Source organism: Larus michahellis, chromosome 18 (genome assembly GCF_964199755.1).
Source record: "Larus michahellis chromosome 18, bLarMic1.1, whole genome shotgun sequence".
NCBI classification, from domain to species: Eukaryota; Metazoa; Chordata; class Aves; order Charadriiformes; family Laridae; genus Larus; species Larus michahellis.
The window spans coordinates 1,432,583-1,455,806 of NC_133913.1; the positions used below are offsets into that span (position 1 = coordinate 1,432,583).

The 23,224-nt window shown below is 61.1% G+C and overlaps 1 protein-coding gene across 3 annotated transcripts in view; it reads right to left on the reverse strand.

Moving 5' to 3' along the window:
- Positions 1-14,031, reverse strand: part of SRCIN1 (SRC kinase signaling inhibitor 1) — an 84,871-nt gene extending 70,840 nt beyond the window's left edge. The window contains exons 1-2 of one of the 3 annotated variants that reach the window (XM_074561919.1): positions 13,725-14,031; positions 3,102-3,164 (exon numbers count right to left, since the gene is read on the reverse strand). Coding sequence is in view for 1 of the 3 variants with exons in the window: in XM_074561918.1 (XP_074418019.1) it covers positions 13,766-13,787 (22 nt within the window). In the remaining 2 variants the exon portion in view is untranslated. The remainder of the gene's footprint in view (positions 1-3,101; positions 3,165-13,724) is intronic. The other 2 variants (XM_074561918.1, XM_074561920.1) reach the window with 2 other exon arrangements.
- Between the last annotated feature and the right edge of the window lie 9,193 nt (positions 14,032-23,224).

The following is a 23,224-nucleotide window of genomic DNA, read 5'->3' on the forward strand; positions in this document are numbered from 1 at the left end:
ACTGCACTGAAAATTGTCTTGAAGCACGGAGATATTAAAAAGCCGTTGACTCTGTGAATTATTCCTCCCCGGGCTGCCTGACAGGGAGAAGTATTTCGGCGGCAGGTTCAGCATCCTGACCTGGGGAGCCCCAGCAAGGGAAGAGGCAGGTGGGAACCGCTGGGAAAAGGATGGGGACTGTCCCTTCCCCTGTCCCACGGGGACACTGTGACATCCAGCACCCCCTGCCCTCCGGTCTGTTGGAGCCAGCACCATCCCTGCCTGTAGCTGCCCCCCCTTCACCTGGGCACGAGCCGAGCATCCCCAGTGCCCGGGATGCACAGACCTTCCCCGGATGGTCCCTCACTTCTCCCCGCTCCATCCCGGGGCTCGGCTCCATCTAACGAGTCCCCGTCGCATCCTGTTGGCTTGCAGCGAGACTCAGGAAACAAAAGCCAACCTCCGCCCTGGTGAGACACCCCGAAAACCTCCCTGGCTGCCTCCAGGGTTATCCCGAGCCACATCGCTGCCAGAACCCGAGGTGGGATGAAAGAGCGGTGCTGATTTCCGTCGGTGAGCCGTGAGGTCTGTCAGCCTAAGCAGGTGCCGGCAACCTTTCCAAAGGGGTCAAAACCACCTTTTTTCCACGGGAGACAAGCTCATTAACCGGCATCGTTACACAGCTGCGGGATGACCTTATAACTGTCTATATGTTCACCTCCGCAAGGATGCGGCTTCTGAGAGCGGGGGCTCTTTAATCTTGTTCAGACAAAGGCAGAACAAGATCTGATAGCTGGAAGCTGAGGCGTCAGAAACGCAGACAAGAGAGAAGGGAAATGAGCTGAACAGGGCCGGGAGAGCCTGCGCCGAGCGGGGTGGCTTCTCCGTCATCTCCCACCTCTGAGACATGAACACCCACTCGGCCAGAAGTTACGGTCTTGATGCAGGAGTTACCGCCGAGACTTTCTTTGGCTTCTGTCCCACAGCTGGGGTCAAACTGGGTGATCAAGAAGGGTCTTTTCTGGTCTTAAGAGACCCCACAAACACAACAAATCCCACAAATCGTAGAATGGTTTGGGTGGGAAGGGGCCTTAAAGCCCACCCAGTGCCACCCCCTGCCCTGGGCAGGGACACCTCCCACCAGCCCAGGTTGCTCCAAGCCCCGTCCAACCTGGCCTTGAACCCCTCCAGGGATGGGGCAGCCACAGCTTCTCTGGGCAACCTGGGCCAGGGGCTCACCACCCTCACAGCAAAGAATTTCTGCCTGAGATCTCAGCTAAATCTCCCCTCTTCCAGTTTAAAGCCATTCCCCCTCGTCCTATCACTACATTCCCTCCTAAAGAGTCCCTCCCCGTCTCCCCTGTAGGCACTGGAAGGCTGCTCTAAGATCTCCCACCCACTCCTTCAGCCCCTGCCCTCAGCCTTCCCTGGGCTGGGTTTAACACCCCCAAGCTCTGCCCGAAGGATTGGGGTTGTCATTGGGATTCAGGAACCTGAATCCCGACGAAGCACCGCCGCCACGCTGTTTCCCCCCCGACACCAGTACGTTGAGGTTCAGCACCAGCAGGACCCGCGGGACCCTCCCCACAAACACCAGTGACGAAGCCACCGGGGCTGGCGGTGCCTCCAGCCCGTGGAGCCAGCTCCCACGAGGAACTGCAGGAGCCACGGCCACCAGCGCAGCACCGAGCCCCCCGTCCCTCACGGCCCCAAGGAAGCAGCCCTGCAATCTGCTCTCCAGCTGAGGGGCAAGCGCACGTGCTGTTTGGAGCCAGGAACTTAATTGCATGTGTAATTCCGGGACGGCAAACGAGCTAGAACAGCGTTCGGCGCCCGGGGCAGGTCCCCATCTGGGTGGATGGCCCGGCCATGGGCTGCTGTCTTCATCCCGCTTCCCCACTCCCATTTCGGGATAACGTGTTCATTACAACTCAACAAGGCGTTCGCAGGAAACGCAATTAAATTACAGCCCGCTGTTCCGGCGCCTTGGTTTTACACCGAGAAGGCTCTCGTGTCGGGAGGCCTGGTACACCCCACGGATTACAAGCTTGATTTCCTCCCCCTCCAGGCTGTCCTCCCCGGCTGGGACTCCAGCTGACAGCCCACCCTTCCGACAGACGTGCCGGTGCAGCTCCCCTTACCTTCAAGGCAGCACCAGCACAGAAAAACCTACCCGCTCCAGGGCAAGTGGCCACCAAAGCCCCAGATAAATAAGCCCAAAGCAGAAGGCAAGGGGATGCTGCGGGCTGGTGTCCCTCCAGGGATGCCGCGTTGATGCCTGCGGCTCTCAGCCCTGGGGAATGGCTACGGGGTGGGCTCTCGGAGAGCTTGGAGGTGGGAGGAAAAGTGCTTTTTTCTGAAGGCAGGTGGTTTCCTGATCGCCCGGACCAGGACTTGGCTGGTGCTGCTGCTGCTGCTGCTGCTGCTCGTGGGGTGATTTCGGCTGGGAGCTGGTGCCCTGACTGACAGGGCGCCGGGGCGCTTCCCAGCCACCCCCAAAAAGAAAGGCTGAAATCTTCGCTGAGATACTGGAACCATCTCTGGCAACGTGAACACCCAGCCCATTAGAGGCCGACAGATGCCACAGAAATAAAATCTATTATTATGACAGACCCAGCAGGGGTTGCTACTGAACAGATTCCACCACATTTCCCCTCTCACAGCTTTTCTCAACCGGCCACGCTTCCACAGCCGGCTCCGAGACAAGGCACCTGCCTCTCCACCTAAACCCGGAGAGGCAGCGAATCCCTCTCACGTCCTTTGAAAGCTTTCCCCTCCCGTTCCCAGCAAGGAAAACCCCAAACCTTACAACCTCCAGCGTCTGGTGGAGAAAGAGCTGGTCCCTCCAGGAGCAACAGCAATGGCTCCAGCTGCAGCCACCATCCCCGGCTTCAAAAACCCTCCCTCCCCTGCAGAGAGGGTGGGAGCTGGTGCCTTAATCATGGGTGCAAAGCAGAAAGCAGGCAGCACCCTCCTATAAGCACCCGGAAAAACGAGCTACAGGTGCTGCCCTCACCCACCACAGCTCCTGCCCCCGGGAGAGGGTCGGGGAAGGAGCGAACATCAAACATGAAACAAGGATGAGGATGGGGAGGAGCACGCTGCTGGCCCCCGGTACTGACCTGGAGACTTTAAACAAAGGGAACAGAGTCCTGGCTTCTTCCCTCTTGCAATTCGATCGAGCCCTGGTTAGGGACAGGAAAGGAGGAGATTCATGAATGAACGCGATCCAGGCGGGAAAGTTCGCCGGGGATGGAGGGGGAATAAACAAATAAATCAGAGCAAGCAAACACATAATCAATCCGAAATGAAAAGAGCAGCAGCAAAAAGCATCTGGGAATGAAACACAGCGTGGAGGGCGACGGGGAGCCAGGCTGTGCCCTGCCACGGGGGCACGAGGGGGGCAGCCCCCTTCGGCCCCACACCCACGGTGCCGGACACGGCATCCCCTGTGCACGGGGGGTTTGCTCCCAGGTGTAAGGAGACAAACATCCACTCATGGGCTGCGAACGGACCCCAAAACCCCCCGCTCTGCCGTGGCTGCGGGGTCTCGCCGAGGGGCCCCTTCCCCGCTCAGCCTCCAGCCCAAGCGCCGGACGCTTGTCGGGAAGAGGAGTGGAAGAGCGAGGGAGAATCGGGATCAATGGGCTTCTTGTGCGTTTTTCTCTGGAAATTACTGGGATTGAACCTTTCTGCCATACGTGAAGCTGCACAACCTCGTCGTGCCCCGAGGGGTGCAGCAGCACAGCCCCTCCTGGGGACCCCCCAGCTCCCCCCCAACACCGGCTCCAAAATCCCAGTGCCGAAAAACACCTTCCCAGCCCCAGCTCTGCAGGGCCCAAACCTGTCTGTGGGTACAGGCTGGGGTCTGAGTGAGCACGATGCCAAGAATTGAGATGGGTGAGTACGGGGAGGGGGGAGGCGCCGGGCAGGGCTCCCCCCACTCTTTGCCCCACGGGTCCGGACCCCCCGAGCATCCTGCCCGCAGGCGGCTGAGCCCGGGCAAAACAGCCCAGAGCTGCTTTGAGCCTTTCTTTTTAGGGACATGGGGTGGTTTTATCCTCCCCCTCGCAAGGCCCTGTGCCCAGAGGAGTGGGGTGACAAGGGCAGGGGCTGGCAGGGGACAGCCGAGCTGGCGCGACCTCGGCGCCCACAAGGACGTCTTTCTTTGCGTGGCGCCGGGAGGCGGCTCATCCATCACGCCCACGGCCGCGGGACATCCATCCCCTCGCCCCAAGCTCAGCTCTGCTCCCCATGTCCCCACACGGGCGTCAATCCTTCCATCGCTGCCCTCTGGGTTCAGCCGCGGGGCGAGACCCGGCAGCTCGGGGGGGGCTGCAGGGTCCCCCTTGCCCAGCGAGGAGGAGGAGGGTGGCAGGGTGACAAATGCCGTTCCTAACCCCTGTGTGGCCGCAAGCCCAATAAACAGCACTGATGGACTCGGCAACCCTGCGAACGCCGCTGGAGCTCTGCTGTGCCGTGCTTGGGGTGCTCCCAGGGGCTCGGCCAAGTCCCGTCCTCCCTGGGTTTTTTGGGGGGGGTTTCGCCCCCAGACCCGAGCCGGGGGATTTTGGTTGCGATGCGCAGCTCCCCCCTCGCCTCCAGGACCACACGCATCCCCGCGGATCAGGGTGCGGATTCAAAGGCCCGTGGTTCGGGAATGGATTTCACGCCCAGAGTGAGTAAATAATCTTAAAGACATAATGGGAGAGAAACAAGAAGCACGAAATAAAAGTGGAAAATCCTTCCTAAATGCGCTTTATTCATTTGTTTTGATAATTGCAGTTCAGGTTTAATTATTTATGCCATGCTTTGTAATATGCCAGGAAACACTCCGGAGCAAATTTCCTGCTGTTGGTGGCTGCGGTACCCGGCAGCCCCCAGCGAGGACAGGGACCCCGGGACCCCCGCCAGCCCCGCCATCCCGCCTGGACACGGGCAGCGCAGCCTGGAGGCAGGAGAGGACCTGCCTAACCTGGCACGAGGGACGATGCTCCCAAAGGTAGATCTTACCTACAAGAACGTCCTTCCTCTCCCCAGCTTGCAACGAGAGCTGGGTGACAAAATACAGCTTTCCTAGTGGAACGCAGAACAAGGAGGGGGAGAAACGTGGCTCCTCTTACGCGTTTTCCAAGCAGAAAGACCGAGCTCTCCAACCTCATCCTCAGGGTTTTCTTGGTGTTGGGGGGAGGAAGGGGCTGGGGGTGTTCCCAGCGGGCAGCGGTGCCCAGCATCCCCAGCCGAGACCCCGGCAGCAGGACCCGGCTCCCGGGTTCGGTCCCTGCTTCACCCTACGCCACCTTGGGCCAAGGACCTGCCCTGGGAGCACCTTGGCTTCCCCACGTGTGGAAGGGAGATAACAGACATGCTGTTACGCGGAGCTGTGACTGACGGCTGAGAAGAGCTAATTATTATCTGTGGAGCACCACAACCTCCCCGCAGTTATTTTGGCGGAGATACCGAGTCGCCGGGCAATCGGCTCAAGGGGACAGAGACCCCCCCTGCGGCGCCCAGACCGAAGCCAACCCACGTGTGCCGGTTCCCCACGGCTCGGGGGACCCTTCTTTGCTTTTGCACCCCCGTGCAAGGCTCGAGGGACCAGCACAGGTCCCTTTCTGAGAGCTCTAGTGGCCGCCTGGCCCTGAGGGACCTCACACACGGAGAAGATGCTGCTTCACACCCGGGCAGCTCATACGGGGGTATCAAACCGGAGGCAGGGATGGAGCCGGGAGCCGCGGCGGAGCAGCCCAGCCAAGCCCTGGCCGTGCCACAGGCTGTCCCCCAGGGCAGGAGCTTTTTTCCATTGCTTTCCGCAGGGGAAGAAGGGGAGGAGGGCAGGGAGAAGGGTGGGGAAGGCGCCATCGCAGTGTCCTTGACTGTCCTTTAGAGGCTTTGCTTTTCACGCAGTGCAGCGGATGAGGAAGGACTGAAAAATCCCAAACTGCTCTCGTCTTTGATTCCCCCCACCACAGAGAGAGTTGAAAGGAAGCAGCGAAGGCGAGAGAAAGGAGGGGGCGTGCGGGAAGGGAGGAGGGAGAAATGGAGCGGGTGTGGGGGGAGAGGAGATGCTGCTGGTCCCCTTCGCCCTGCCGAGCCCTGGAAATCAGGTCCCCTTCCAGGGGACAAGGGCTCCCCGGGAGCCTCCATGTGCCACGGAGGGGAGGCGAGGGCAGAGGATGCTCCGAACAGCCGCGCACCGATGTCTCTTCCCCAAAGCACACCCACACCTCGGCACCACCAAAAAATCCCAAGGGAACACCGTGACGGAGCTGGCTGGCTACCCCCAGTGCTCCCAGAAGCGGCTGGAGGAGGAAGGAAAGGCGGCCGGCCGCCCCGCACGCCCCCAGCCAGGGATGCTCCACACGCGGCAAGCGCAGCCTTCGGCCTCACCATCATCCCCTGCAGCCCAGCGGGCGGAGGGCGATGCCCCGGGCTGGCACAGGGAGGTGGGCTGGCAGGGCTGGAAACACGCAACTACTCTGTGTTTGGTCTGGGCAATGTGTTTTTAATGAGCCATATAATGTTTTTCAAATTATGCTGGAATCATTAATCCTCCCGAAACGAGACAGACTCCGCAGCCCGCAGGCAGCGCCGGGGCCGCCTGTTGCACGGCCGAGCAGGCAGGCGCTGCCGCCGCTCCGCTGCTCGCTGGCGGCAGCGGGGCCATCGAGATGTGACCCCCTGCCATAGCCCTGGCCCCCGCTTCCATGACTGACCCAGCTGGCCGGGCCCCCCCTGCCGCGGGCGCTCGGCTGCAGCACACGCGCGTGGCACGGTGGGCAGGAGGAGGACCACAGCCCTGCATCTCCTCCCCACGCTCCTCGGTGGTGCCCACTCATCCGAGCTGGATCCAGCCAGCACCGGGCTCGTTGTCCTCCTCATCCCCCCACGCACCCACCACCCCTCGCAGACCTGGGCTGATGGGCGCTGGAGGTCCCTCCCTACCGGAGATGCTCCACAGGGGCAAAAGAAGAAATAAGGAAGACATTTTTTACGCTGAGGGTGGTGAGACCCTCCCCCAGGTTGCCCAGGGAGGTGGGAGATGCCCCATCCCTGGAAACATCCCAGGCCGGGTTGGACGGGGCTCTGAGCGACCTGGTCTGGTTGGAGATGTCCCTGCTGATGGCAGGGGGTGGGACTCGATGGCCTTTAAAGGTCCCTTCCTTTAAAGGTCTCTTCCTTTCTAAAAATTACCTGGGAAGCAAAAATGATCAGAAACAGCCCCGCGGCACCTGGGAGGAGGTGGTGCCACCCAAATCCACCCTGCCCTCCTCTCTCCTGAAAGCATCACGGTCTCCCGGTGGTCGGGAGCTGCCAGGATCCGGCGCTGCCCTTCCAGCCCTCCCGAAGGCAGAGCAGCTCGGGACGGTCTCATCCGCGTGATGCGGGAAGAGGAGCAAACACGGGCTCTTTGGGCATCCCCCCGGCTGGGGCCAGCAGGTCACTGCAAAGGGGCTGCTGAAGCCAGAAAAAGGCACATGCTGGCCAAAGCGGGGCAAGAGGTGGCCACAGTGGGCTCGGCCGATGCCTCGGCAGGGGCAGACGCCCACGTCTCCGGCCCTGCCCGCCTCCCCGCGCGCTTTCCCAGCAATCCAACTCTAATTGCGGGAGGGAGGGGCTGTATTTTTCCATGCATGAAGATCCAAAGTGACACTTTTTCCCTTCTCTTTTCGGAGCGCGAGCTGGTTCATTAACATAAAACCACCGAGCCAAATAAAAACCCCGAGTGCCGTGACAGCATCCCTCCCAATAACACGGGCGAGGAGAGTTTATTCATCTCCAGCTCTGCCCTTGCCAAGCGCCATGGCAGCCGCAGGAGGAAAGTCAACCGGCAGGTGGTTGTTTCACACCCTATTCCCGAGCCGTTCAGCTCGGCCCCGCCGCCTCCGAGCCGCTGACAGATGGAGGAGATTTCGAGCCCCGCAGCCGGCAGCGAGCGAGGGGATGCTCGGGGAAGCGCAACGCGACTCAGACCCCTGGGCGAGGCTGCCGGAGGGGTGCCCAAGCCCAGATGTTGGGCAGCTGGAGCAGGGGGGGTCTCCCTAAGGCAGCCTTGTCTCCAGGTACCCCAAAAATATCGGGATCCTGGTGCACCGAGGCGCTCCCAGGCAGAGCAGGAGATGGGCAAGGCAGCGCCGTGAGGCTGACTACAGGCTTGCGAGACGCGTGTGCTTCATGCACACCGGTTCTGGAGGAATTTGGCTTCTGAAACATGCCAGCGCTTTAGAAACACATGTGGCCCGAGGCGCCGTGCCTGGTATCCAGCCGGAGATCCGTGTCAGAGCAAGAGATCGAATCCATGGCACCCTGGCTGCCCCCCGGCCAGGTCCCTGCACAGCCCTTTCCTCCATGCACGGCGCTGGATTCACATCTCCGTTTTCATCCCTTTCCCCTCCCTCCTGCCCCCTGGGGCTTACAAAGGACCAGGGGATCCTGCACTGGGAAATGCATCCCCCCCAAATCCCATCCCAGCTCTTCATCCCTCCCCCCGGCTCCCACAGCGAGCCGCCGGCTCCCTTCCAGCTCAGCCGGGTACAGGATCCGAGTCTCTGTCGTGCCACGCTTGGTCCCATTTCAGCTTAAAATATCCCATTGCAAAGAAAACCACAAAAAAACCCCCAGCCCAGACCAGATGCCACAACCACTTTTCAAAACCATCTCTCTGGGAGTCAAGGTACTGGGCTGGGAGTTACAGCACCCCTTCCCCACCTCGGGTGTCCCTGCCTCCCACCGGTAATTAAGCCAATTAATGAGAGCCACCGCCCATAAGGTTTCGATGCCCGTAATCCTGGGGTGCTCACAAGGAAAACACCAGGTATTTTGGGAAAGGGGAGAGCAGGGGAAATGGGAGCAGGTCAGGAGCCAAACACTTGCCCGTCGTCACGGCTGCAGCGAGGTGGGTAAGGTCTCATGGGGCTGGGGGCTGACCCACGGCGCTCTGTGGGGCTGGGGGCTGACCCACAGCGCTCTGTGGGGCCGCAGCCCCGCAGGGAGAGCTGTAGCTCAGGGAAAGGCAGGAGGATGCCCGGGCTGGCTGCAGGAGGGGAGCCATAAATCCCAGCAGCTCCTAAATCTGGGCAGCTCCTGAAAAACGGAGGCTTTTAACGGGCTGTAATTGAAATATATGAACCTGAGGTGGAGGAGAGCCCCCGCCGGCAGCCGGAGCGGCCGCTGGCAGGAGCGGAGGGCAGGGAAGCGCCAGGGCGAGCGGTGCCAGGAGCCACAGCCCCGGGAGCCCTCGCCTCCGTCCACCGGCCTTTCCCAGATGTCCCTTTCCAAGGTGCGAGCACTGGGACAGGACGGGGTGACCCGAGCAAGGGGCTACGCGGGTGGGACTGGAAGAGAAGCTGCTCTTTGACTCCCCTTTCCCAGTTATGCTGGAATACCGGTTCCCAGTTTGGGGCTGGGGTGCAGATGCTGCATTTCCCAGCCTGGAGCCACGAGCTGCGCTGGGAGCCCAAATGCATCATCTTCCTTCGCTCCCCTCCCTTCGCAATCAGAATATTTCAGCATCAGGGTTGGGGGGGAGAAAAAAAACAAACAAACCATAAGTGTTTGTCATGCCCCCCCCTTCCTCTTCCTCCCGCCCCCACCCAGCCCTCTCCATCAGTCCTTCTGTTGGAGATGAATTTAAAAAAAAAAAAAAAAAAAAAATCTTCATTTGCATTTATTCTGAAAGTGGAAACCACGCAGGGGGAGGGAAAAAAATAAAAACAGCTGACAGCAAAGTTTTATTATCCCCATTGGGCGGCGAGGAGCAAATCAGTAATTTTTTAACAAGCATTTAAGCTCCTTTGCCGAGTGCCTCTCTGAGCCCGGGTGCACCTGCAGCCTGGCACAGCCAGGAGGGGGGCTGATGAGGACCGTTGATGGGGAGCAAGCGCAGCTGACGGGGAACAGCACACGCTCTCCCAGCTCGAGCTGAAGAACCTTGCGGTGATGAGCTGGGACCTCTGTCCCCACGTGCCGCTGCTGGAGAGGGAGCCTGGCCGGTGGGTAAGAACCACCGGCACGGACCCCCGCTGGGCTCCGGCCCTCCCCAAGGGACGCTGACGGGATTGCTCGCTGCTTTTTGGAGCCAGGGATTCCGCAAAGCTTGGCCAGGCCAAGCAGCCTCCGCGCTCCACCCTGGAGTCCTCGCACCAGGCGTCACTCCCCTCACCCACCTACAGGTGTTTTAATAATAAATAATAATAATAATAATAAAGAGTTCCAAATAATAATACTAAAAGTTCCAAAACTTGACCACAGCTGCTGGGAAAGAGCCACCTGAGCTGGTTGGCTGGAAGAACTTCTTTCTGGTGGTGGATCCACTGGCGATGGAAGAACTTCACAGCCCCGGAGCTGGCACAGAAGGGAGTCTCCGTCCTTCTACCTCCCCACCAACTCCCATCCAGCCCCTTCCCCAGCGCAGCCCCCCAAGCTCTGTGGGGGCCGGCCCCCATCACGCTGCGTTGCTGGGGGTCCGGCGCCTCCAAGCCAAGAGCTGCGGGGCTGGAGCAAGGGGCAATTTGTGCTTCACTGGCAGCAAGCTGGGGATGCTACCCCAGCACTGGGGGCAGAGCAAAATGCTGGAAAAGGGACTCCCCCCGCCCTCAATACAGGGGCGGCAGCACAGCACCCTTCCTCCTCCCCACTCGCGCACCGCAGCTCCCCAGTGCCAGGCTCAAACCCCGCTCCGCTGCACCCCCAAACCTCTCCAAAACACCCCTCCAGCCTCCCTCTTCCCCCCCCGACGTGCTTGGAAATAAAATATTAACAGCCAGAGCCTCAAGGGACCCGTCTGTGCACACAGCACCCTGGGGACACCCACACCCCTTCGCCTCCTCTTCCGACCCCGAGAGGGACCGCAGCCACCCTGTCCCCCTCCCCAGCGTGGGGACGCTCCCCGCAGCCCCGGGCTGTGCTCCGCGCCGTGGGACACGGCTCACACGTGTCTGTGCGTGCCCGGCGTGTCCCCGGGGCGCAGAGGCAGCCATCGCGCACCCCGGCTGGGATCGATGCGTGGCAACGAGGAGAATCAATTTCTATAATTAAACCCTGCACCAGCAGGCTGTGTCCCTCCCACCCCGCTCCCCCCGGCAGTGGCGGCCGTGGGGGGTTCCAGCCGTCCGTGGGCACCCACCTGGCTCCCTGCAGCAGCGAAGGGCACCCAGGGCCCCCCTGCTCCCACGGGAAGGCTTCGGCAGGGGGAATTTCTTGGCGGAAAAGGCAGCGGAGGCAGCTCGGGTGGGTGTTTCCCACCAGGCTGGGCCTGATGCTGCCAGCACCAGGGAAGGGCAGGAGGGACAGGGGACGAGGACGATGAGGGGGGGGGCGGACAGAGGTGTTGTCCCCACCAGGAGGTGTCCAGCCAGGATGGAGCAGGTTCATACCCCGGGCTCACCCCCCCAAAACACAGCCTTCATCCACCTTTCCCTAAAGGGAAACACCAGGTTCTGGGGGAGCTGCGCAGCTTTCCTGCGTGGGGAGCCAGGGCTGAGGATGGAGCTCACCCTAACATCCCCCCCCACCACCGCCACCGCCACCAGTGCTAACCCCACCACCTCCCAGGTCAGTGCAATCGCCACACCAGTTCTCAGCATCGTCGCCCCCCTGACCAGAGCCAGGCTGGCCCCCCCCCATTCCAGCCCACCTCCCTGGGACGGGGACGAGCATCTCCTGGACCGTGAGCAGGACGTTCCAGACCAAACAAATGGGGTGAGCATCCCTCCCCCCCCACTGCCCTGCCACGGCCCATCCTGCTGGGAGGGGAGGGATGGCTCCTGACAAAGACTAAAGCCCCCTTTGCACAGACGCCAGCCCTTGGGGAGCCCTGCCAGGGCCTGTGGCCCCCCACTCGCTCCCCCCCACCCTCCTGGCCCCCTCGGGGGGGAATCGCAGCCCACCAGCAGCTCCCTGGGGGGGGACTGGGCGCCTGTCAGAAGGAGCACGGAGCCATTTCCACAGGCGTGTGAGCGCTGGCAGCTTCGGGGGCAGTCTGGTGGGAAATAATTAGCACATCGGAAATGTATTCCTCATTAAAATGAGGGAAGAGCCACCACTGGGGCTGGAGCGACCGTGTAGCTTCAGGCGGATTCTGAAGCTACCGGTGGGGGACACTGCCCTGAACCCCGGGCTGGGTTTGCCGCGGGGAGGGGGGGATCCTGCCCAGCAGCCCCTGTGCGGGCAGCGGTGTGAGAGCCATGGGGCAACCAGATGGACTGAAAAGCATCTGCGCCCCCAGGATCCGGGCGCTGGCAGACCTTGAGCGAGTTTGGGGTCCCTGGGACTGACCCAGCTGTGGGGAAGGGCCGAATTCCCTGCTGACGTCGGGGCAGGGGACACCCACCCCCTGCCTGGTCCAGCTGAGCAGAGGGACCCTTTCCATCTCCATCCTTGAGCGAGAGCTGGCTGGATGCGACCCCCTCCCACCCCCTGAGACACCTGCCAAGGGGCTCGGCTCCCAAGGGCCCCGTGGCCGATGCCGGCTGCATTCCCAGGGCCAAACACAGACAAAACCAACTTCCCGGAGAGTTGGGCGCTGCCCTCGCCCCCCACCCCCACCCCCGGCAGCAGCGGGCGGACGCGGGGGGCCGAAGCGTCGCCACTCCCCAGCCTGTCTCACCACGGCGAAAAAATGGAGAGAACAAAGAGGGGAGAGGCTGCGGGGCGAAGGCTGGGCGCTCCCCGCGGCGCGGGCGGACAAAGGGACACCCACCCAACCCCCCCCCGCCACGGGCAGCACAGGCCTGACACGCGTCCCTGTCACCCAGCGGGGCTGGCACGGGGCAGGGCAGCGTTGGTGGCCACAGCACACCCACACACCCACCCCTGCATGCACACACGGCGGGGGGGAGCAGACCCCATGGTGGTTCTCCTTTACCCCCACCCCGAAGAGAGGGGGGAGCAGCCGGGCAGGGCAGGAGGAGGGCAGGCAGCCTTTGGAGTTATTTTAAGTTTCCCTCCCCACCGCCTCCCCCCCCACGCCCGAGCCCAGCCCGGGATGCGCCAGATTTTTCCTCCTCCTTGCGAGGATGCTGAAAATATCCCAGCAGGGGCGACCCGCAGCCCCGCGGCTCGTCCTGCCCTTTGTGTCTCAGCAGCGGCTGGTGCGGGGTTGGGGGGGGAAGGGGAGAGGTGGGAGAGCAGCCCGCAGCATCCCTCCTCCTCACCCATCGCTCTCCCCGGGCTCGCAGGGAAAGGAAATCCAGAGCCCGGCAGCATCCAGCCCGGCTCGGTCAGCAAAACATCGTGTTTAATGCACAACGCTGCAACAACGGGGCTGAAACAGCCGTCGGCACAATAACGGATTTCTTCGAGCGTCCCCCGTGAGCCCCCGCCCCCAAACACCCCATCGCTCCGGCTCCCCACGCCGGTGTTTCTAGGACAGATGCTCTCCAGCTACTTTATCCCTTTGGAGCGAGGCAGCCCCGACAACAAACAACCCCGAGAAGCAGCATCACCGCCAGCACCCGCTCAGCATCCCCCAGCCCCTCCGTCCCCTGTGCTGGGGCTGGGGGGGGAGGGTGACCGCATCCCAGGTGCGGGCACCCGAGCCCCGCACACACCCCTCCGGAGCATCACAACCCCACGCACACCCCGCCTGGGTGTCAGTTCACAACCAACAAACTCCGGCGCCGGGAGCAGCGATTTTCAACCCCCCTCAAACCCCGTTTCCCCCCAGCCCAGCCCCGGGCATCAGCGACACTGCCCCGGCGATGTGGAGGGAGGAGGCAAAAAAACCACACAAATAAAAAAAATACCTGCTACTTAAGAATGGATGCACATAGTGAGAGTGACATGCCTTGAGAGGGTGTATTCCCCATTTCTGCTCTGCTCCGCTCGCTTTCTTTTCTTTCCTTTCCTTCCTCTGGGCGCGGGGCTCAGGCCCAGCCACGCGTGGGAGACGGAGGCAGGAGTGCGAGCGAGCGGGCGCGCGGGCGCGAGCGCGCGCCGGGGTGTGTGCGCGGGGGAGCGCGCAGCTCGGCGAGGTACAAAGGAACAAATGGGAAAAACACATTAGCTCATGATAGATTAATGTGCGGGGAGACGGCTCCCCCTCTCCGCTTCCCTCTTAAAGGCCCCTCCGTTGCGTTCGGCGATAGGCGGCTAGCCCAAACGCCAGGAGCAATCCGGGTGGCACCCAGTTGCCACACCGTGTGCCATTGCCCGCTGACAGCGGGAGAGGCAGCCGGCACCGTGGGGGAGGCACAGGAGAGGCAGGGCCGGGGGATGCTCAGGGGGAGCGCTCACAAGGCATTATGTACCCGGAAAGGGGACAGCAAAATGGCATTTGCGCATCTCTCGGGAGTGGGGCGGGGTGGGCAGCATCCTGCCACGGTCCTGCACGGGCAGCGCTATGGCTTCTGCTAAAGGCGGGTTGGGGAAAAGGAAGGGAAAAAAAAAAAAAGGGGTGGTGGAAACGCCGCCAGCAGAGCCGCGACCGTACCTGGCCCCGCGGGACCAGCCGCCAACCCAGCCCAGCATCTGGCAGCTGCCAATTCCCCGCACGAGTAACCAGCAGAGCCCCCCCTGCAGCAGAGCACCCATGGCATCGGGGCACCCGCGCCGAGGCTCGGTCCCCGACAGCGGTGCTCACCACGCTGGGGACCCAGCCGCGGGCTCCGAGCCCTCGTGGGCCGGGGTGACGGCAGCCCCCACAGCGCAGAGGGGACACGAGGGTGCCCCGCTAGCACCTCACCCCGTTGGCACCTCCTTGCCAAGAGAAAGGAGCCTAAAGTCCACCAGGGAGAAAGGGGAGGGACAGGGCAGGAAAAAATAAATAAGCGGCCGCTTTGGTTTGCACAAATTCCCGGGACCAGCGCGGAGGGTTCGCAGGTTTTCTCCCCTTCTCTCCGCACCGGTGCTGTTCCCATCCCCATGGGACAGGGCTGCGGAGCCGACCAGCACCTCCCCAGCGAGGGGAAGGGGGGGTGGAGGAGATGGCAGCTGACCCCAGCCCCCCGCAGCGCTGCATTAGCTGGAGAGCCGCTGCCCAGCGGCACGGGGGACCGCAACAACGCCGACTCCATTAGAGAACATCCGTGGGGCGAAAGCCTTTTCCAGCGCCAGCGAAGTGCATCGTGATGGGGCTGACGTGCTCCTGACAGCGGGACGCCCCAGCACGCACAGCCTGGGAGGGGGGGGGCGGTGTCCGGGCATCCCGGGGCCGGCACGGGGACAGGGCCCGCTGCAACACGCCGCCTGTCCCTGCTCGGTGGTGTACCCCAGCGGGCTCGTCCCATGCTCCCAGGCAGCCCCATCGCCCCACGATGCAGCCCCATCGCCCCCTTGCCCCCCTGCAACCGCATCTTGCTGCGGTGGGCGAGGGGGAGAAGGGAGCTCTGGCTGCTGGGGGGTGGGGGACAACACAGGATAGAGGGAGAAAAAAAAAGATTAATGAAAACTGTGACTGGAAAGAGTTGCTGTTAGACCTGGGAGCACTTCAGAGGTGTAATAAGAGGTGAAGTGTTTGTGACACGGAGTGAAATCCTCCGGTCTGTGTCTCGCTGGTGGGCGGATCAGAGGAGCTAAAGTTCCCCCCGGCAATTAAAAGTCTCTCGTTTCATACCAAATCCTAATCTGCCGCGCTCTAAGAGGCGCCACCAGGAGAGTCTGAACCTCCCGGCGCCGGAGGGGAGCGCGGAGGCCCCACGGGGCCACCCCACACCCAGGCACCTCCCGAGCCCAGGGGGATTAACCCACGTGGGACAGATCCTGCCCTCCCCACGGGCTCCAGGGTTTCCCACGGCAGATCCCACATCGCTGCCTGGTGTGAACCCGGGGGGAGATTTAATTTCTATAGAGCATCAGGGGGGAACTCCAAGGAGAGGGGTGTAAACCGCTCCCTCCCCCGGTGGGAGCCAAGGAGCCACCGACAGCAGGTTAGAGACATTTTGGGGTACCTGGGATGGAGGTAATAAACCTGAGCAGCCGGGAAGGGCCAAGACAACCTGACACAGAGCCAGCGATGCTGTGACAGCTCCCCCACGCCACCGGCGAAGCCCCACACGTTCGGCAGTGGCAAAAGCAAAGCCAGCCGTGGCAACGGGGCCGCAGCGCGGGGTGACGGCGGCCGACAGCTCCCCGACTCCGCAGCTTGCGGAGAGGCTGGGGTTTTGATCACGGCAGATCCAAGGGAGGCGGTGAAATGTCTCTAAATGAGCTGAAACGCGGTCTAATCGGCACATCTATTTTCTAACAAGTTACATATTCCCTTCAGAGCTCCAGTCATTTCAAAAACACATTAAGGAGAAATATTTGAAAGCTAAAATGTATTAAACAAGCGCTTCATCCTCATCAGCGGAGAGGTTACAGACCTTTGCTGGTCTCCTTCCAATAACCTTGCATGCAAGATACCACGAGGCGAATCTCCTGTTTTCAGAAACCCATTAAAAGCACGTGCACCAGAGGCTGGCCCTGGGGACAAAGCTGGGGTGACATTCCCGCCCCCCCCCCCGGCACCTTCGCAGGGGCCGGCGGGGCAGGACGGGGTGGCCGTGGCCCCCGGGGGGTCCCCTCCGGCGGCCAACACCGCGGGCAGGGGACACGAGCCAGCCCCCACCCGAAATCACGGGAGCGACCTGAAAACATCCAAGGTTTCTTGGAAGAAAGCCGGCAGGAGCGCCAGGCTATTTATTGCTGTTTTCCAAGGCTTTGCGAAAGGGGAAAGGAGAGGGAAGGTCCCGCGGCCACGAGAGAGAGGAATTTAATTTGAAAAGGAAAGCAGATATCGCGCACAACCACGCGGCGTCGGGCGCTGGCGCTTCCGCAAGAGAGCCAAGGTCTCCCCTCCCTGCGAGAGCCGTGGGGGTGGCATCCCGCGGGGGCCTGGCGCACCCCAAAACACCCCCAACACCAACCCCGCAGCAGAGACCGGCAGCCCTTTTCCTTCCCGATAAGAGGGAAAAGGGGGAAAAGAGGATCCTAAACCTTCTCCCCACCTCATCAGCTGCAGCCTCTCAACAGCCTGGTCACCGTTTCACCCTCCCCACGGCCACCACTTCACCCTCCCACTCCCAACCCTGCAGAAAAGGGGCTCGAGGTCCCTTTGCCGCTGGGCTGGACGGGAGGAACACGAAAGCTGAGCCTGGGCTCTCAATTATTTATCATACGTTTCTTTTTTGGTCTGACATGTCCTAAGAAGTCCTTCGAAGCACCCGCCAAGGGATGAGATTTAGATGTTCCTTGTCTTTAATTAGCCCTCCCCATGAACAAAGCCATCCTCATCCCCTCTCCTCCGCCGGGCAGCCCAGGGCAGCTCCCACCTCTTGCTCCAGCACACGAGAAAGGTTTTGGGGAGCCAAAAGTGCCCCTGACAGAGGGGTGGGGGTCAGCGCCACAGCCTCCCCCTCTCGCAGGCCAGGTCAGAGCACCCCTGAGGGCCCAGTGCCCCAAAAGTTGAATACCATGGTGCCAGAATGGGATGCTCTTATTGAGCCCTACAATGTCCTTCCTCTTGGTCTCACCGAACTCCCCCAGAAACGAGCTCCCAATCTACCCAGCCCCCAAAAAGGGGTTTCCTCTTACCGGTCTGACTCTGCCGCCCTCGTCACCGAGGAGTCACGTCCCCCCGTTAACAGGGCACTTGGCACCAGGCAATGCCAAACCTGCCCCCTGCATGGTCCCAACAAAAAAAAATTTTAAAAAAAAATTTAAAAAAAAAAAAAAAAAAAAAAAAAAAGCCCCAGCTTGTGTCTGTGCCCCATCCTTAAAAACCCCCCAGCCCCACCCAAGGGGAGGAACCGAGCAGGTGAAGAGGCTGTAAATGGGAGCGTGGATACGAGCATCATCTGGGCACCCTCAGCCCTTGCCAGCCCTGGGGAGGGGCTGCTCTGAGGTTTGTCCCCCGTCCCCCCCTGCCACTGACAGTGGCTCTTGCTGCTCTGTGCGTGGCAGCTCAGGCCAAAAACCCCCAGCTGTAAGCGGGAGCGTGTCCAGGCTCTGTACGGACACCTTTGGCCGGTCCATCCCGTGTGCCGCCCCTGCTGACCCATCCCAAAAGCAGGACTGAGATGGATTGGAGAGGGCTCGGGCTCGGCCCTGCCCTCCGGCACCGTCCCCCTCCCCGCCTCGCCTCTGAAGCAAAGCCTGAGCATCTGAAGCACCAGAGCCTGCCTTGCTCATATTTTTAATCTCGCTTCGCACGGAGCCATCCCACACACATCTGTCCCCCTCGGCACAGGCTCGCGCTCACCCGCGTGCCCAGCCCCTCGCCCACGCTGGCCACGCAACCCCACGCTTCCATTTATAACGCACCCAGTCACGCACAAGCCCTCGCGCCTTCATCCCGCCACACGCAGGCTTGGGGACGTGCCTTTTCCGTTCCCCCCCTCCAGACACACTCCATCGTCTTCCCAGATCCGCCTGGAAAGCTTAAGGAAGCCTTTACTTTCCCTTCAAGCACCATTTCCAGCCCCTCTCCTCCTAAAAGAACCCCTCTCCGGAGGTTTCCCACTCCTGGGCAGCCCCGTTATGGGCGGAGAAGAGCAGACCCGCACCTATAATGCTACAGCCTCTAAATAAGGGCCGTATTATTCCTCTCCTGAATGTAAAGCCAGGAAAAACAAGGCAGGGGAAGGGGCTTTGCCAGGTCCCTGCGATGCCGGAGCGAGCCCAAGGTCCCTGCTCTGCCCCAGCTGCCTCAGCCCATGGAAATCTCCCGCCGGGAGTTCAGGGAAGAGGCTGGAGCACTCCAGAAACGGGTTGGACAAGGAAGAAAAGATATCTAGAAGAAGGGAAACACTGCAGAACCTGAATAAATTCTAAATTTCCCGACCTGCCCCACACAGGGATAAAACCGGGAGGAGCTGGCTGCCCGATTCCACAGCGATCGGCGAGGGCTTAGTAACAGCTAAATAATACATGTATTGGCAGATGTTTATCAGCAAAGCCACCGCCAGCAAATAGATGTTATTGTCTCAGAGAGGGACCCTTTGCTGCCCCTGTGTCCCTTCCCATCTGGAGCGTGCGAGGGAGCCGAGAGTCCCTCTCGGAGCCCGTCCGTGCCTGATTTCCACCGGGAACCAGTCTGCAAAGCTCACGTGTGCTCAGAAGCTCTGGAGACCGAGCGATCCTCGTCCCCCAGCCCTCCCGCCGGCGCAGAAACCCAGGTGCGCAGATGGGGACCACCACCCCATCCTCCACGGAGGCGGGTGGTGGAAGGAGGTGACGACCTTCAGCCACAGCGGCTTGAAGGGAACGGTGCTGAAACTGCAGAAATTCAAATATTGGAAGAGAAAAGGCGCCTTGGTCGGGGACTTGGGATCCTCAGCTCGTTTCTAAGGAAAGGGAAAAAATTTTAGCCCTAATGTGGAAACCCAGATGCCAAGGTCTGAGCCAGATCTTCGCCCTCCCACGGTGACGCTGGGGAGGAGGTTCACCCGCAGCGGCGCAGGGCTGTCGTTACACAGCTGTACCTACCCCTGCACATCTGGATTGCGTGTCTGAATCCCCAGGGACTGACCCAGGCACAGCGACCGGGCGCGTATCGCGTCTCTGGGCGGCGGAGGGGATGCTGCTCTCACGTGCCGCGGGATGCCGGCTGGCAGAAGCCACGCCGGCGCGAGGCTCCGGCAGCAGCTCCCTGTTGCTGCCATTATCCGCTGCTTTTCTCTGGGCATCGGGAAGAGGAAAAGTCTCCATGGCAACAGAGGACAGATGTGACCACCACTCCTAATCGCGCTGCGCAGCCGGCACGTTTCGGGGCTGAAGGAGGCACCCATGGACCAGACACGCTGCAAACCATCTGCAAGGAGACCTGCCTTCTGCCACCCGCGCAACGGGGGGGATGACCTATAATTGCCCAAATTTTACAGCAGGGAACCTGGGCAAGGTCACAGGGGGGGAATGGGGGCTGAAGCCCGACTTCTAATCCCCGGCCCCGTCCCTCCAGCTCGGCCAGGGGCACTGGGGCTGCCCCTCTCGGGGTTTGACAGGCTGCGAGGAGGAGGGTGGGATGTGCTGTGAATGACGCCCAATTTTCGCAGGTTGCGGCCAGCTTCCCGGGCTAGCGTGAAGGAGGAGGCGCTGTCTCTCATCAGCCGGTAGCCAGGTTTCTCTCCGCAAGTGCTGTGTGGGCAAGGAATTGTTGATGCATAATGTATGGACATCCGAGCAGGGGAGGGGGGGTGGAGGGAACGGGGAAAGGAAAGGGGAGGAAAAGAGGTTGAGAGAGTCAGGTCTCCCTCCCTCTTCACCCCAGATTTGGCATCTTTCTCTGCTACGCGGGGACCCTTTGCTCCCTAGAGCCTCCCCAGACTCCCTGCCCTCCTCGGCATTGTTCCGTGGGACCCTCGGCCACGCTGTCCCAGGAGTCTAAATGGGGACAGAGCCCCCGCAGTGCTGCTCCTCGGGGGCTCAGCGGTTGTCAGCTGGTGGCACGTCAGCCCCTGGCCACGGGACAGACCTACGGAGGGGACAGGAGCCGTCCGAGCCTCCCCCTTCCCCATAGAGCCACCCCAGCAGCCACCCCTCACTGGGGAAGACAAGCCAGACGCTTTACAAGGTTTGATTTCTTCCTGCAGCTTTAAGAGGATTTTCTCGTTAGAAGGAACAGCTTTGTCGGTTGCGGAGACGACCGATATTTCCAGTAACCAGGCAAGAAATCCTGCAGTGACCCCCAGCCGTGGTGGCCGGGGGGGAGGAGAGGCTGGGGGCTCCCCGCGCTCGGCTGGCTCCATCCATCCTTTCCTTTTCGGCTCAGGGCACCAGCAGCCCTGCCTCTGGCAGAGCCAGCTCAGGGGGCAACAGCGGGCTCGTCCGTCCAACAGAGAGAGAAAAAACCCCAAAGCCCCCGTACCAAGCTGGCCACAGCCTTAAGATGACGCTGGGGATGTTGCAGTAGCCAAGAGGCCGGTGAGGGCTGGAAAACCTGCCCGGGGCACGGTGTGGGACTTCCCCGTGCCTGGGTCCTGCTGGCAGAGCCGCGCACGAGCCTTGTCCTAACGAGGACTGCGAGTCCACATTAGCGTGGGCGATGGAAGTGACTTCAGTTCACCAGTACGTTACCAGTCAGCGGGGTTTAGTGAAGGTTGTGGGAAACGGGAGCCATCAGGGAAGCCCGGAGAAGGCTCCCTCCTGCTGCAGGGGTTTCTCCAAAGCCTTGGGGCAGCTCAGGAGAAAACCAAGGGGTTTGCTGGGGGGTTCAGCGACGGGACAAGAGAGATGAGTTATCACGGGCTGATCACAGGCAGCCGCTGACAGTTAAAAGGGAAGGAGACGTGCTGGGGCAAGCGGGGAGAGGTCGCAGCGAGCCGAAAGCAGCAGCTGATTTATTATTTCTTTTGTGCTGGGAGGAGGAAGGGCGGCAGAGAGGAGCAGAGAGAAGAGCAACGCAGCAAAAGCGTCGGGCCCGAAGAGCCACCTCTGCAGCCGCATCCAGCGTGGGCGGGCGCGGGGCAACGCGGCGTTCGGCAGGGCCGAGGGCAGCCCCGCGCCGCTGGGGAGCCAGGTGGAGGAGATCCCAGTGCCGAGCTTGAGAGGGGGCCGGGAAAAGTGGAGTTTGGGCAATATTCTGTGCCAAAAAAAAAAAAAAAAAAAAAAAAGATAAAAAAATAAATTAAAAAAAAAAAGGGGGGGGCGCCGCTGTGAAGATTTGGACAATGTGGAAGGGGAAAGGCAAGGAGAGAGCTGAGTCACGGCTAACACCTCGCTCGCGGGTAAATGCCACAGCCTGAGCGGAGCAGCGCTGTCTGCGGCAAGCAGAAAAGAAAAGGAGAAGAGCAGGGCAGAGGACTCAGAGGCAGGGATTAAAGATTATTTACCACGGCTGGGCTTGAGCCGATGGCGAGACAGCCACCAGGAGACAGCACGGAGGCAATCCTGAGTCATTAGCGGAGATGGAGCCAGCGCTCCCAGACCCTGGCTGCTCCTCCCAGTGCCCCGAAGTAAAAGCGTGCGATGGAGAAAGGATCGCGTCAGAGGCGGCAACAACTTGGATTTCTCCAGGTCCTCGCTCTCCTGAAGCAGGATTTTCTCTGCTTCAAGCCCGAGGGTCCCCGGGCTGCCCATGACGGCACCAGCTCGGTGGCGAGGAGGTGGCTGCCCGGGGTGGGAGGATGCGGGGAGAGCCTGTGAATCACGCGCTGCGCAGGGCGGCCACGCCGGGAGAGCTCGGAAGGTGGAAATGTCTAAAAAGAGGGAGTTTGGAGGCTATTTCTGTAGCAGGAGGAACCAGGAATCTGGGTCAGGAGGGAGAGGAGACACGTCAGTGGCTTGCTGGATGGGAAAGGCGTGTTTCTCCAAACTTGGGGGACGGGGTCCCCAAAACCAGCAGCTCAGCCGTGCCCCGTGGCAGAGCTCAGGGTCCCAGGGGTGTCCCCAGGCGGGTGTCAGGGACGCGGTGCCATTTCCAGCGTCACCCAGCAACGGCAGAGCACAAACGGAGGCGTCAAGGAGGTTACAGGGATCTGCCTTTTGCATCCGTGGGTTAACGGAGACGGGTCGATTCTGCCCAAAGCCACGCAGCCGGTCGATAGCGAAGCATGCCTGGAGTCCATTTGCCCCCGGCGCCGCGCTGTGCTCGCCCCGGGAGCGCGAGGGGACGGGCAGCGCTCTGGGAGGACGCGCTCCATGGTGATCGATAAGCGACAGGAGCAGCGCATGAGGTTTTCTTCTTGCTTCCCACTGAGTCACCGATCTCCACTTGGCAATTCAAATACTGTTGATTAGCTCTCCTGCCATACAAAAAGAAGGGGGTTTTTTGGCAAAGACTTCTAGAAAACTTGGGTTCGGCCCAGTACAAATGAGGAAAACTTTTGAAAAGTCAAAAATGCACAGGATGGGGTGGGGGGGAAATCTATTCCTGAAAAGCTAGAGCAGGCTGGCTGCATCTCTCCTCTTCCTTGTGAAGGCGGCAGCATCTTCCCATGCTCGGGGTGCTTTCTTCATTTGATTTACACAGTGCAATACCCTCCTTCCCAGCTTCCTTGCCCCGGCCTCTCACCTTTGGTTGGAGAGAAACTCCCTTGAATTCGTAAGAGGACGGAGAGGGGGGCAAAGCCACCTGGATGGTGAACCCAGTTCTAAGAGGAATTTGCAAGGAGCTGGTGAGCCCTGAGGAAACCAGCTCCGATAGAGGTTTTCCTCCCTTGTTTTCCTGAAATGCAGCAGCAGCTGCCAGCAGACTGTACCTTTAAATCAGAGACAGGCTGATCCCCAGGATAGCAGCTGGAAAGGGCATATCCATAGCTCCAACAGGGATAAGAGCCTCTGCAGTCCCTGGGAATTAGCAGACAGGGGCTGACAGAGTGGAGCCTGGAGC